This window comes from Salvelinus alpinus, chromosome 15 (assembly GCF_045679555.1).
Source record: "Salvelinus alpinus chromosome 15, SLU_Salpinus.1, whole genome shotgun sequence".
Lineage (NCBI taxonomy): Eukaryota > Metazoa > Chordata > Actinopteri > Salmoniformes > Salmonidae > Salvelinus > Salvelinus alpinus.
In genome coordinates this window covers 47,842,583-47,856,987 of record NC_092100.1, presented here as the reverse complement: position 1 = coordinate 47,856,987, position 14,405 = coordinate 47,842,583, and the positions used below count along the sequence as shown (strand labels likewise).

The 14,405-nt window shown below is 44.9% G+C and overlaps 1 protein-coding gene and 1 long non-coding RNA gene across 20 annotated transcripts in view; one reads left to right on the top strand and one right to left on the bottom strand.

The window, feature by feature from the left end:
• Positions 1-35: 35 nt before the first annotated feature.
• Positions 36-2,775, top strand: LOC139540212 (uncharacterized). The gene is made up of 2 exons (XR_011668124.1): positions 36-125; positions 958-2,775. It is a non-coding gene; the product is annotated as an uncharacterized lncRNA (long non-coding RNA).
• A 229-nt stretch (positions 2,776-3,004) lies between these two features.
• Positions 3,005-14,405, bottom strand: part of LOC139540206 (protein-methionine sulfoxide oxidase mical3a-like) — a 138,318-nt gene continuing 126,917 nt past the window's right edge. For 10 of the 19 annotated variants that reach the window (XM_071343833.1, XM_071343830.1, XM_071343834.1 and 7 more), the window contains 9 exons: positions 13,406-13,513; positions 12,849-12,942; positions 11,781-11,834; positions 11,048-11,098; positions 8,268-8,333; positions 7,042-7,140; positions 5,895-5,994; positions 5,635-5,708; positions 3,005-5,421 (listed from right to left, as the gene is read on the bottom strand). In XM_071343833.1, coding sequence (XP_071199934.1) covers positions 5,237-5,421; positions 5,635-5,708; positions 5,895-5,994; positions 7,042-7,140; positions 8,268-8,333; positions 11,048-11,098; positions 11,781-11,834; positions 12,849-12,942; positions 13,406-13,513 — 831 coding nt within the window. In that variant the 3' untranslated portion in view covers positions 3,005-5,236. The remainder of the gene's footprint in view (positions 5,422-5,634; positions 5,709-5,894; positions 5,995-7,041; positions 7,141-8,267; positions 8,334-11,047; positions 11,099-11,780; positions 11,835-12,848; positions 12,943-13,405; positions 13,514-14,405) is intronic. The other 9 variants (XM_071343849.1, XM_071343838.1, XM_071343845.1 and 6 more) reach the window with 7 other exon arrangements.

Sequence of the window (14,405 nt, the reverse complement as noted above, 5' to 3'; positions counted from 1 at the left end):
GTGGCTTGGATCAAAATCTGTCAGTGTGTAGAGAATAGACGCCAGGTTTCTTCCTTGTCGCGCCTATATCCCAATTGGAGTACATCGAAAGTGAAAATTAGGCTACCTCAGCAAATTTGTCACAGGTAAATGTTACACATTATGTCGGGTAGATTCTGAGAAAGTTGCCCTTATTTGATGTAGCCTAGGTCATAGATAAAACAAGCACTACTGGTTTTAATTGGGCAAGTATTCAAACTGATCCATTCATTAGAGAATCCAGACCAAGTTCAGTAGCCATACGTTGCAGATAGAAATGCATAGAGCCGAGGTGATTTCTTATTCTACATGTCAGAGAGGCATATTTGTTCTACATAGCACATTTATCTGATTGTTGCATCCTGCTGAATTTACACCAGATGTGCCAATTCTGGAATATACCAAATAATTGGAAATGACAGGGGGCAGCATGCTATGCAGGACAGTTCTCTTTCAAGTAATATTTTCGGCATTTCACTTATGGGATACGCCCCCAGCGTGTTTGTCAAAAGTCTTTATTACACTACGTCGACGTCGAGTCGTGTGCGTCGGGAATGTGTCCTCCTACCCTACAAAATTGTCAAACGCAGCATCTTTGGGTCATTCAAAACCCTCTTCTCATCAGAAAGTTTACTTCAACATGACAGCATTTTCCAGAACTAGCTAAACTGTCCAGAGATGTGAGCTTACAACTCGCTCGCTGGGCGCTGTTCTCGGGACTGGTGGTGACAATTTTACTTTCCCTTCACCATAGTTAGAGAAATTATTTGAGGGAGGAACGGGTACAGCTGTGAAAAGGCTAACTCATTCACGACCAAGTTAACTGTATCGAAACAGTGACTAGTGAGTTAGCAAGCTAGCCAGCTTTTGTGGTTTTACTTCGACAAGAAAGGTTTTTACTAACTACACCAAGCTATCTTTTCTAACTTCTTGTTTCAGAAACGGTATCCGGCCATCACACTGAGTGCCACCACCATGGATAACCCACTAATTGCTAGCTATCGGACTAGCCTACCACACTAGTTTTTTTCTGACAGCTAAAAACAGAGCATCCAAGCTATGGCGACAAAAGCATCTCCCACCCCAAACGAGGAGAAGCTCCCAGCACGAATCTGTTCCTTTGGAAACAAGATATCGGCCAAAAACACCCACTTGGTGTGTTCCGCTTGCAACGTGCCCAGGAAGCCTTAGCCACCCTTGGCTCCTGTCCACACTGTGCCTTCTTCACTGTGAAGAGCCTCTGTCGTAGGCTAGCACGCCAAGCTAGCCTGAGTCAACAGGACCTTAATATGGGGGCTGGCGCCCGCAATGGCTCACCAGTGACAATGGACATCCCCACAGGGAACCGTGGAGCGACGGGTAGCGCTAGCTGGGGTGACCAGCTCAACGCCACTGCCCCGCTGTTGGAGGACTCCCAACAATGACCTCCCAGGCTTCCTGATTGGAGATGATAACGACGCCACAGGCTTTTCCAACAGCCTCCTTTTGGAATCATCGGATAGAGACGAAGACTCCTTCATCCCCTCAGGCCAGGCTACCAAGCCTCCTACCGGGAATCCAAAACCGGTCAAGTAGGTGGGGCGCCATCCCCACCAGTTCTCAGTATAGACCTGCAGGTTGTGTGCAAACGTGCTGCGAATAAACTGGTGATTCCCTGGCCCATTGCAGTAGCAGAGACCCCCACGTCCCGCTACGAGGCTACCCAAAGCCAAACGGGTAGCCAGGCAACTACTACCAGTCTTCCCAGAATGCCTGGAGGAAGTTACCCATACCTGGAGAACCCTGTCCAAGGTAGGTGTTGACATGGCAGCGATTGGGCTTGCCCACATGCCCCCCTTCGAACCCCTGGTGGCTTCCCATCTACACCCCAGCCAGAAGTCCTCCATGACCTCGACTACTGGCCCCACCTTACCAACCAAGTAGGAGCGCTTCCAGTCCTCTGTGACAGAGAAGGTCTACAGGTCAGTCACCACAGCGGTGAGGGCTCTCAGTACACACCGGAGCCGGGTCTGTGGGATAAGATCTGTATTGCCACAGACCTCAACCTGCGTCTGCTGAAAGCCGCTGTCTGTGTCAGGAAGAGCGACGGGGCTCATGATTGATATTGAGAAGCTGAAGATTCTGGATACTCCAGTAGACCCTAAAGGCCTTTTCGGTCCCACTGTCAAGATGATGCAGAAACGGTACAAGGAGAAAGAAATCCTCCAGCTCTGTCTGCCCAGGAAGACACAGCCCAGTGTCTCTCCTGTGCCTCGCCGCACCTTTGCCCAGGCTGCAGCAGGTCAACCCCCCCCTCAACCTTTAAGATCCCCAGATGACCAACCCCCAGGCTGCGAGCCCAAGGCAGCAGAGAACCTTAAGGGCCCCTGGTCTAAGAAGCATCCTATCCCACCCATGGCACCAAGGAGCCACCCTGCCCCTAACCCCACCCAGGCGGTGAAGAGAAAGAAGCAGATGGCCTGACAATGTCCCCACCCATGTGCCTAAGAACACACCGAGAACAATTTTAAACTGGGTTTGAACCAACCTGGCTAGAACTCTGAGAAATTTATGATAGGACAGGGAGTACCCCTCCAGGTTTCCCTAATCTTGGGGGAATGGAACTGTCGGCTGTGTAGTGATAAACAGTGGTGAGAACTCTGGAGAAGATAACGCTAATGTTCGTGTGCATAAGTAAGGAGCATGGTATAAAATGGATGTCTTTGTATATGAACTGGAGAGTGCTCTCGTGAATAAACATTGATTTGACTATTGTAAGCTGGGAAATTCAGTCTGTTTCATTGAAACCAGAACTTTACAAACTCTGGGTTGCAGACAGAGTAGATTAATTGAAATTTATGAACATTGATAACAAAATTCCATATCACAAGTTCCCAGGCACCTCAGTGTTTTTGGCGTCGTGGGGTACAGACCAAAGAGACGATGCTACAAGGCCCCCCTTTTGTCTCAAACACTACTAGGTTTTATATAAAAGGAGACTACATACTTTTTAAAATAACTGCATGGTTTTATTGCCGTTTCAGCATACATCCAACACTCTATGCATTTTAGCTACATGAATAAGCATTTACATATCTGCCATGTGTTTTAAAAATTAGGATTCATTTTTCTTTACATATGATACATTTTTGCACACATGTTAATAAATATCAATACAATCTGTCAAACGTATCACACGCCATCTAAAACACCAAGCCTTGAAATGTAACTTTTTTTGTATTCACAGCTCCGTTTAATTCTTACACATATTCTCACTGTGTGTAACTCTATACAGCAAAAAAAACGGTGACAACCAAAGGGTTACAGTTTGGCAGAAAGGCCAGTAGGTTCGTATGACAAACAAATGTACATGCTCCTGTGACTGAATAGAAGCGGTTTACTTCGAACAATAGAGCAGCTTCGTGTCTCCACTTCTACTCATGACTGCTGTTTGGCCACCTGTAGTTGTATAAAAAGGATTAACAAAAAAGTTATATGTACCCTGGTGGGATACATACAAGTTTGAAACTCAAAAGAAAACTGTCAAATATTAAAACAAATTAAAAAGGCATTTTGCTCCAAAGCAGGTCATATACCTCAGCCCCAGGGATAGCGAAGCCAGAGGCTGTGTTTGAGTTCTGTGGTTTATCCCCTTTGATATTGCAAAATATTCACTGACACAACTGTACTGTGACACCAGTTAGTGATGTGTCAGTTCACTTCTGGTATTATGATAACACGATGCACTGATCTACTGTGGAAGTCCAATAAGACACTGCCTCTTCTGAGATCAAATTAACTCGACTGCTATGTCTTTCTCTTTTTAACATTTCATCTACACTGAGGATATTTCACGGTACAGTATATGCCAATTAGTATTGAATAAGGGCAAATGATTATATAAACTGACATTTTTATATGATATACAGGGAAAGGCATCGTATGGAGAAGGACACATTATCACTCAGAACTAGGAGCCTAAGAGATGTGTCAAGTGGGTTGCTTGCTGAAGTGTTCATGTGTCAATTAATCTATGCTACAGGTTAGAGCATCAAAACCGTGATGTATCATGGGTAAATAGTGACTGACTGAGCTACACATAATATTGAGTAGTTATTTATGATGCAAGGTGATTTGTAGATCAGTCAGTCCCGACTCGCCTTTAAAGTCGGCTGCAATGACAAAACGTGCACTTTGTAACATGATATGCTTCTATATGAGCCTGCAGCAGCATACAGTCCTGACACGCACTTGCTTCTGGGTGATGGAGTTTTCCGTTAGCTTCCTTGCTGTCAATGTCATAAAGAGAGCGCAAGTGCATTCTGTTGAGCCACCAGTTCAGGCACTCTCTTCCATGACCGAAAATACCAAAAACAGTTCATTCAGGTTCTTTGTAAAAACAACGCTAATAAATACACAATTGAAAACGTCTAAGTGACCAGATTCCATTGATCCTTAGCGTTGACTCTTAGTGTGAATCTCTGTGCAAAAAAATTACGGGCCTTTTAGAGTGTGATCCTCATTGGCTCCTCAGAACATGGAAGCCACTGTGTAATTGGAGAGAAAGCCAGCTAATGCAGAGGATGTCCCTCCCTCAGTCAGCATTCACAATGGCAGAGGATGTCATTAGGTTAGGATGAGAGAGACCAGAGGCTTCGGTCCACTCCTCCCCTTTCTACAGAAACCCTGTAACAGTCGATAGATCAAGGGCCTACCCTCATCTAAAACCACAGCTTCTTTAATGTGTTGTGTTATGCACATTCAATACACAGAAACCGTTATCATATATTGAATTCCTTTACATCAGCAGGACCAAACCTCTTTCTTCCCTTTGTGTGATCGAGATTAAAAGAAATAAAAAATAAAAACCATTCTTCCTAGAGGAGGTAAGTTCCCCGTTCTGGAGAACCACGTCGAAAGAACTTCTGAGGTTCTGAGAAAGTCCAGGCTGTAGTTGCTCCTCCCACCGTGAGGTGAGATATCACTAGGTAATGATGCCTGCCTGGTGGCAGAGTAGATATGTAAACATTTTAGACTGCTCCAATAGCGGAGCCATGATAGGACAACTCTGCGCACATTCGCCAACAGAAGGGCCGTGAAAGGACAACTCCGTTCTGTACACATTCTCTGCTGAGGAATCTGGGACCAAGCATGGAACCGTGATTTAGGCCTTCACTGAGCCCTGACACAGGGGAGGGGTAGTGTATTATCTGAGTGGGGGTGGATGGTGCGTCTAGTTTCAGGACCAGTTGAGGTTGAAACCCTTAGAGAGCATGACCGACTCCAGGTCCTTATCCTCCTCCTTCTCCCTGAGCCTCTGCTCCTCCAGGAGGGCTACCAGGGAGTCTCTCTGCTCCACCACCTCCAGCATCTCATTCAGGATGTGCTTCTCCTGCGCCAGCTCCACCTCCGTCTTCAGGTGGTCTGAGGAGGAGAGGAGGATGAAAAAGAGAGAAAGAAGTCGAGAGTTCATATGTGGAGAGGAAAGTGAAAGGAGTCTCACTGAGGTAGTTAAAATTTGATGAAACCATGAATGGTGTTTCACATTGTGCCGCTTTTCCATGTTTTTTATGCTGCACACAAATTGCCCTTTGGGTACAATAAATATTTATTGAATTGAAAAATGGCGATCCTCACCTTCAATTGCCATGCGCTCCCTCAGGTCCTGCTGCAGTCGACTCTGACGATCCTCCAGCTCCAGTTCTCGTGCACTGGGGGACAGAAAGACAGACTTTAGGCCAAACTATTACACCCGTGGCCCTGAATTATGTCTGAAGTCTAAATTACGTCATAAATCCTCTAAATTATGTTTGTCTACTTTTTGTTACAGTACCGTATTTGGATGCAGAGTTAACATTCAGTAGGCCTATAACAAAGGATATTAATGGTCAACTCACAATATCATCAGCTCAGATTCGTATCGCACCAGGGCGTTTTTCTCCTGGACCAGTTTGAACCACTCCTGCATGAGTTTGGGGTCGTCCTTTTTTCCCATCCCTGGAAGAAGCAGCAACACAGAAAGGGGAGTGAGGGAAACGGCAGGGCAGAGGAAGCTCTAGGTGGTTCTGATGCAGACACTGACACAGGCAACGCATTGACAGCCAAGCCAAGATGTCTTTGTAATGGGAATGGATGATTAGGTAGGTATGATTGACCGGACTGTTGAGCAGGGCTCAGGATGGTCTGGCCGTACGGCTCACAGAAGATGGCGTGGAGGATATTTCAACTTTGGGTGTTGCAAAGTTGAGAATTTGTGCGTCACTCAATCTGGACTTCTGAGACAGACACCCCTGCTACTGTACTATGATATAGTAATAATAATAGTAATAAATGGCATTTAGCAGATGCTTTTATCCAAAGCGACTTACAGTCATGCCTGCATACATTTTTATCATTCGGGTGGTCCCGGGAATCAAACACACTATCCTGACGTTGGAAACGCCATGCTCTACCAACTGTCCTACAGAGGACCACTGTATGTTCAGAGCAGTGGACGTCTCCTACCAGTGTGTGTCCCCCTTACAGAGAGGGCCATAGGTAGGGAGTAGAAAACCTGGCTATTCCACCACATTGTACCCATGGAACCTATGGACTTTTTACACAGAGATACAACTATTCTGGTGTTCTATCTCAATGGAAGTTCGACATCCCTACATGCAACAATGAACCACCAGCAGAAATAAAGGATTCTGTCGGATCCTATTCATGCGGAGTGGTTTCATAACACCCATGTTATGAATTATTTCATACTCCCTACAGCTTCTACTGGGTCAAATGGTGGAGTCGATCTGTCATTTAGACCAATAGTGAAGCTATCATACTCTCCTATTAGGTCTGCCTGAGAGGGAAGCCTCTACTGGCATTTGGCATGCATTACTGCAGTCAAGGGCCAATGCAGTCAAGGGCCAGGGGCCGCAGAACCTTTTTCCTTGTGCCACTGTAAAAGGCGGCCAGTCCATGCTATGCTATCTGTCGCACGCAGGTGGAGCCAAGCGGTTTCAATGAGACACTGAGGGGGCAAACCATTAATGCAGCATGACGTACTTAGCTGGAGTGGTCGAGTCTCTTGCAAAACGAAAAGGAAAAACACAGTACACACAAAAATCGAATGGCTGTGCTCTTGGGTGCTGCTGCCGGCTTTCGCTGATTAACAGACAAGGACAGAGAGAGGCAAAGCAGGGTTCCTCAGACAGGACAAAGAGGAGATGGAAACAGGTGGATTTGCTAACTTATCCAACAATGTGCTTGCTTTTCTCTCCCTCTCTCTTTCTTTGCGCCTCGTCCACCACCACCCTCAGCCCAGGTTCCCAGAACAGGAGAGAAGAACCACAGAATTAGCAATAAAAACACACTAGCCTGAAAACCAGATCGCACAGAACACACACAGGCATGTTTTGTTTGCTACATTGATCAGAAGGCTTCTCAAGAAGTTCCACTTATCTCCTAATCTGTATATTGGTAGAATATGCAAAACTGAGACGTGTCAGACGTTGTAGGTATTTCGTTCTCTTTCCCACAACCTTGTCACACACGGTCTAGTTGCAACACACTATAGTCGAGGGACAGAGGCTGTCTGGCAGCCTTCACGCACTATAGCGAGACTAGACCATTCAGTCGTGCATGTCCATTGGTTTTACAGCAAACAGAGGACATGCCGTTGATTAAACACACACTGAAGTAGAGAAGGTTTTCCCTTTAGCTTTTTTTTAGCTTTAGCTGCAGCTACTTGGAATGATGGAAAAAGGTGTGCACAGTAGTTGTTTACTTGAGTTGTTAACTAGGGTTGAGGGCTTTGACACATGCTTCACATGTTCTGCCTGAGACAGTTAAACTCAAGGGAAAGATCATCTGGGAGAGGGTCTATAGAAACGTCAATGTATATATGGTTGATTCATGACAGTCACTATATAAACCTTTTAAAAGTTTCTTTTGTTGGCAATGTGAACTAGGTTTCTGAGTATCCTCAGCTCAACAAACCAAAAGTACATCAGTAGCATAGACATGTCCTGTCCTTATGTTCTACACCGTTCCAGCAAGTTCCCAAATATCTACATAAAAGTGTGTACTGTAGTGTTGAATGTAGTGTGATACGACTATGGCAGATACAGAACGGTGACATGAGGAAATCTACTGAGCGCGGGCACACAGAGGGTGAGGAGGAGGAGTTTCAGGAGACCAGGCGGGAGGAGCCCGGCTCTGTGGATCCCGGTGGTCGGTTGCCATGGTAACCCGCAGCAACCAGATGCAGCGGAGGCAATAGATTACGTTACCTTCAGGGGAACAGCAGGGGCAGAAGGAGATAGGTCTTCGGCGAGGGGTCCCGACAAAAGGCTCAACTACTTCCACAACGTGGTGAAAGAGTGCCAAGGAGTGGAAGAGTGGAGGAAGAGGGAGAGGTGATAGACACAGAGAAAAAAGTGTAGAGGGCATAAAGCGTGAGAGGAAGTGAAGGAGGGGGGGAAGGTGAGGAAGAAACAACAGTGAGGATAAAAATCTAAAAGAGTGAGAGCACTAGGGGGGAGAACTGAACGCACCTTGACAGAGGAGGTGAGAGAGATCAGTTGTGTGGGAGGGAGGGAGGGAGGGAGGGAGGGAGGGAGGGAGGGAGGGAGGGAGGGAGGGAAAAGGAGAGTAAAAACAAAGGGCTGGAGAACGGGAGGGAAAATAATCTTGTTCTTTCATCTGTTCATCTGAATAATACCCCTCAAACTCAGCAAGACAGTATTGTGTCCATAGAGTTCTATGGTGCAATACAGGAGCTTTTGCAACATCAATGTTGTGTGATGTGTTGACAATGCTCTGCAAATTGGGTTCATCCAAATAAAAACAGCTTTATATTCATCATCACTCGAAGGTTTACAGAAATAGAAAATAACTATTTCCCGCTCAGATGATTTCATTATTCCATCCTTGAAAATATTTCAACTTTTCCAGGTAAACATAACTTGTATTTTTTGACGCTGTTGTGTCTATTTTGAAGTGCAAATTAGCATTTCGTACAAATGCATGTGAACCTCTGAGAATGTTCTCACAGAAAACGAGTTCATACTATCTACTGGATATAGTAGAGTTAGTAAAGTGGAAAATAGACAAAATAATTCAATTTTCTCAACAAGGAAGAGCCTTCTATCCCAGAGTACGGAACACACAATGGGAAGGATCTTGATAGGACATGTGAAGAGGAGGGATGGTGTCATCCACTGTCACACACTAAAACAGACAGGAAACTCACACAATGTACTGAAAACCTGGGGTGAAAGAGCTGGGAGAGAATGGAATGCGGGGAAATTGAACCACAAGGGACTATCACAGAGGATAGGAGGAGGATGTGTCGGAAGAACTGCCATGTAGAATCATCATAACTCTCGACTCAAACAAGAAAGTCTATCGCTTATACACTCACTGCTGGCAGATTTTTAGAGCGGATCGCTTCTGCCTCGTACCTCATCATGAAATCAAAGTTATGGAACAGAACATGTATATGAATTTCCAAATCATTGAGAATCAGTGCAATGTGAAACTAGCGTGCCTATTGGAGGTGATTATGGTCATAAATGGAGTGATAGACAAGATGTGTCGCTGCAGTCAACCCTGCTGGCCAAAAGCGAGAGCATGACAGTTTTGTTCGCTAGCTTTTAGCACCCCCTGCAGGACTACTACACACACAGCACAGCCATGCTGCTTCCCAAAACAGCCTGTGTCGCGGAGCACGACTCAGCCAGAGCCAGTCCGATGGATTGCCAGTCCACATCACTTTGCCAGACAGGCCAACACTGTACCAGACCAGGCCCAACCTGCAGAATGCAGACCATGCACACCTTCTCCTCCACACAGCCCATAAGCTCGAGACCACGGTATTCAGTTTGGAGGATCAAACCAAGTGGCAATGGTGTCTTCCATAAATACTTACCTTCTGTGCAATGGATTCCTTATCTCAAGAAACTAAACATTTATGATGGTTGCTTGCAATTGTACCGAGGCACGATAAACCACAAAGTAAGGAAGTGAAGAACAATAGTCAAAGAGGGCATGAAATTCATGAATGGGATCATATTAAAATCGGGAGACAATGGCCAGATAGATTTTTCCCGGTGTTACAACACTCCACACCATCTCCTGTCTAATGGATGGGGACAACGACAACATGGCTGGACAGCATCATCACAGAGAGAATTACAGTCCAACAGTCGGACGGACACACACCACATCCACCCTGGGTCAATAAGACGGAGACTCTGTTGGACAATCACAGGTTGTGTCCCAAATGGCACCCTATTCCCTATGTAGTGCACTTATTTTGACCAGAGCCCTATGGCCCTGTGTGGTGCACGATTTTTGACCAGGGCCCAAACCCTTTTCCCGATATAGGGCGCTGGTCAAAAGTAGTGCACTACGTGCCCTGGTCAACTGTAATGCACCATATAGGGCCCTGTTCAAAAGTAGTGCACTATATAGGGAATAGGGTGCCATTCAGCACAGACACGTACAGTACAGGGAGTTATGCAACGGGGCAGGTATGGTAGAGGCCGAGGAGCAGTGGCACCAGAGCTGGGACTACAGGGATGGATTTAGTACCACAGCACACAGCTCTAAGGTAGTAGGGGTGGGCTAGGGGCTAGTCAAGGGCCAGGCCATGGGTTTAGTTAGGAGTCAGTAAGAGGCACGGCTGCACTACTTTCCAGTTGGGTGTTAGCATGCGTGTATTTCTTTTAGTCGATGTGATCATTAACTTGTACACAAAGCATAAAGGCTTTGACATTTACCACCGCCGTAAAATCATATGATGTAATCAATGCAGTGGCGTTAACGTTACAGTGATCAAAGAGGCTTTGAAATTGATCAGACTATCTTAAGAAGACTAGATAAGTGTGATCTTTCGGACTGTGTGTGCTGGAAGTACAACTGAAGGGATCAGAGGGTGAGTCGGCTACTGCCGCAGCAGGGGACGTAGCTAAGGGGAAACAAGCTCCAGACCAGTAGCATAGCTGGGGAAGACAAATAGGTGGGTTAGCTGTTAGTTAGTTGGAAGCGACAGATTTGAAATACATACCGCCCAGATGCAAGTCCAGGATTTCACTGTAATTAGACTCTCCCCAATAGTCTACAACAGGGATATATTAGAGATACGAGTTATTGTACACACACACAGCCACCACTGGGCTACACCAATCTGCAACAACAGGGTCATGCATGTGATTGCATACACGTCACATTCACACACACACACACTACAACATACACCCAAGTACTCACCACAAAACAAATGCAGTCAAGTACACATATTGGCTTGTACTACATGGCATTTTCCGTAATGATAGGATGGCTACATAGATTTGCTGTATGGCTGGGCACTGCCTCTGTGTACAAGTTATGAACAGTGTGTGTAGGAGGCAACACCAGCTCTGGAGCGTCAATGTGATATAACCCAAAGGGTTGGTGGGTTAAGATTTCTTGTAAGTATCCCCACTTTTGATTATTGACCATACCAATAGATAAACACAATGTTCCACGATATGGAAGCCCTTTGGGGCAAAATTCAACTCAATCTTGGCGCATATTAACCCTTCTAGAAAGAGGCTATGTGGACAACCACTTCCAGTGTGAGCACACACAAATCTATGTTGAAACAGACATCCTCCAAATCGCATGCAGCTCAAGACGATGACCGACAGAAAAAAAATGAGTACAAAGATAAAATGTTCAGAGATGGAAGACTGTTGCAGTGTCACCACTAATGACATGTACAGTACGGGTCTTATGTTAAACTACAGTGAGTCTAATACCTGATCGTCTTTTGTGTTGTTTTGGTATAGTACAATAAGTCCCTTTATACAATCCTTTAAAAGAGTAGACAATAGAGAGGTTAAAGTCAATTTGAGAGAAACAGTCAATTTGAGAGAAATTTGATGGGGGAAAAACGTTTTAGTAAAATAAGCACAATGACCAATCAAGATCGACTCCTACACCTCAAGGTTGTCATTCAATTGGTCTCATTCTTGGGGGTGTAGAAAATCACCATAGCTATTTTATAAGCAAGCATTCACCAGCTTGTGTCGTATTCAGCAAGCATCATGTAGATTACAAGTAATTATAGATTATATTGAGACTCAAATGTATCCCTCGAAAAGTGACCGATTATGTTCTAACTATGCTATCCTTTACATGCCTTGAAACCCTCCTAAAGCTGGGTTAGCATTGTATCGTGTCATGTTCGTCAGTAACCAATAATGACTTCTTCACCGAGTGAAAGTACAGATGTCTGTGATAGTCCCTTGTCTTGCACGGTTTGAATGCATCGTTTCAGAGTAACAGATACCGCCAGTATACAGACACTGCATATCCACATCCGAGAGTAGGATTTCTACAAATGTAAGACACTTTCATTCATTGCAAAACCTGGGTGACTGGGTTTGTGAAAAGCATACGTTTTAGAAGTCTAGTCTGCTGCTATCAAAACCACTTTTACTACGTAAAAGGGAGGTCAACGCATGTTTCGAGGAACATTGTTACACGGACAAGAAACCCTCAGTAACAGCGTTTGAGAGTGGTTGAGTTGATTTAGAGGGCAAGCAGTCAAATCTGTACTTGCATAACCAGAATGTATTTAGTATACAAGCAGCGTATAGTAGCATATAACATATAGAAATGTAAAATAGAGATGAACATATTAAGTTGTTGAAGAGCATCATCTCCACCCAACTAGGACACTCGTACATCAACAAACTGAATGAAAATCTCCAAACTCTTTCCCCAATCCCAACATTTAAAAAGCATGACCACACCCCACGGGCGGGCCCTTGGGGTATGTAACTCAATCAGAATAAGAAGACATAAGAGTGACAGATATGTACCTGCTTCCCCTCGCAGGGCTTTCTCCACGGCCACGCCCCTCTCCTCCAGCTGTCTCTGCTTCTCCTCCACCTGCTCCAGCTGCCTCTGTATGGTCTGAGGGAGGGAACAAACAATTCAGAACACACACACACACAGAGGGTCTGGGAGAGTCTCTCATAGCCCACAGATCAAAAACATTTGAATGAACCGAATGAACTCATTTTTTGTATGAGAAGAGTTTAAAGGTCGTGTCTGAAACCCTCTTAATAATTCCCGTCTCAAAGTTGGATCCGTTTTTGTTCTTCTATAAATAGGCTTACTTTTTGTCTTATCAAATATTCATGAGCGGCAACACCGAGGATGCATAGCTAATTAGTATTGTCTTGATCTCTGCATGGGAGTTCTGTTTTGACGATCTTCAAAGACATCAAATTGGGGCTTGCTAAAATCATTCATAATTCACAGCGGTCTTGGTTCACCGGTTAAACACTCCTGTGCAGTGTGGACTCATACACAAGATACTTAATCCACCCACAAAGTTTTTTTCCCAACACAAAATGTCCTATTGGCTGCTTACCTGGGCTCTGTGCAGTCTCTTCAGCTCCTCCTGCTTGGCCTGTCGCCGGGCAGCTTTCTGTACCCTACGTGTCAGCTTGGCATTGAGCTCCTCCTCTGTGTAGGTTTTCTGAAACAACATTACAACCATGTCAGAGGCCTTTGACTGATGGCCCATCCAGCTCTGTGGGAACTAGGCCCTTCACAAGACAGGACAGTAGGACCTCTCTGTTCACAGAACGTTCGAAGAACATTCACAGATCGTTTTCTACAGTGAAGAGACCAGTGAGAGCTTACAGGGGTGACTGATATGGTCTAATGTGATCAACAATCTATGACATCGCAGGAAAACACCAGAGAACGATAGCTCTCCTCCTCCACAGTGGGATTAAATAGAAAACTGGTGTTTCTTTCTGGGAGATGGCTATCACTTATACCAATGTCTACCATTGAGAGTACGAGAAGAGCTCACCAATTCTAGAAATGGCATAATTAGGACAGGGCTCAAAGGGTAAGACTAACTACAGGGATCTTATAGACGGGGCAGCTACCACAATCTGCTCTAGTAAAACCTGAAGTTCACAATACACAATCCAAACTGAACAGTCAAAAATACACATAACTACAAATATGAGATATACCTTAGATTTCCTTATATCACTTCTCCAACTCGCAATATTTCCCCAGTCTACAAGCCTATAAATTCTCAGAAATGTATGGAACATTTTCCATCACATTTTATGAGTTGGTCTATGTGCGTTTAACGAGGTTCTTGTCCTCTTTCAGTTCTTACTTTTATGCAATAAACATTTGAATTTGGAGTGAAAAAAAAGCATTAAAACAAATATGAAACATTTAATATAATTTTCAAAAACTGGAGTGATCGAGGAAAAGAGATAGTAGTATAGAAAAGGAGCAGACTGCAACAAGGAGAGGTAGCTAGAATCGAAGTGGATCTGATAGCAGCGCTGGAGAACAGTGGGTTAACATCAGACCAGTACAGACAAAAGATAAGGTGATCG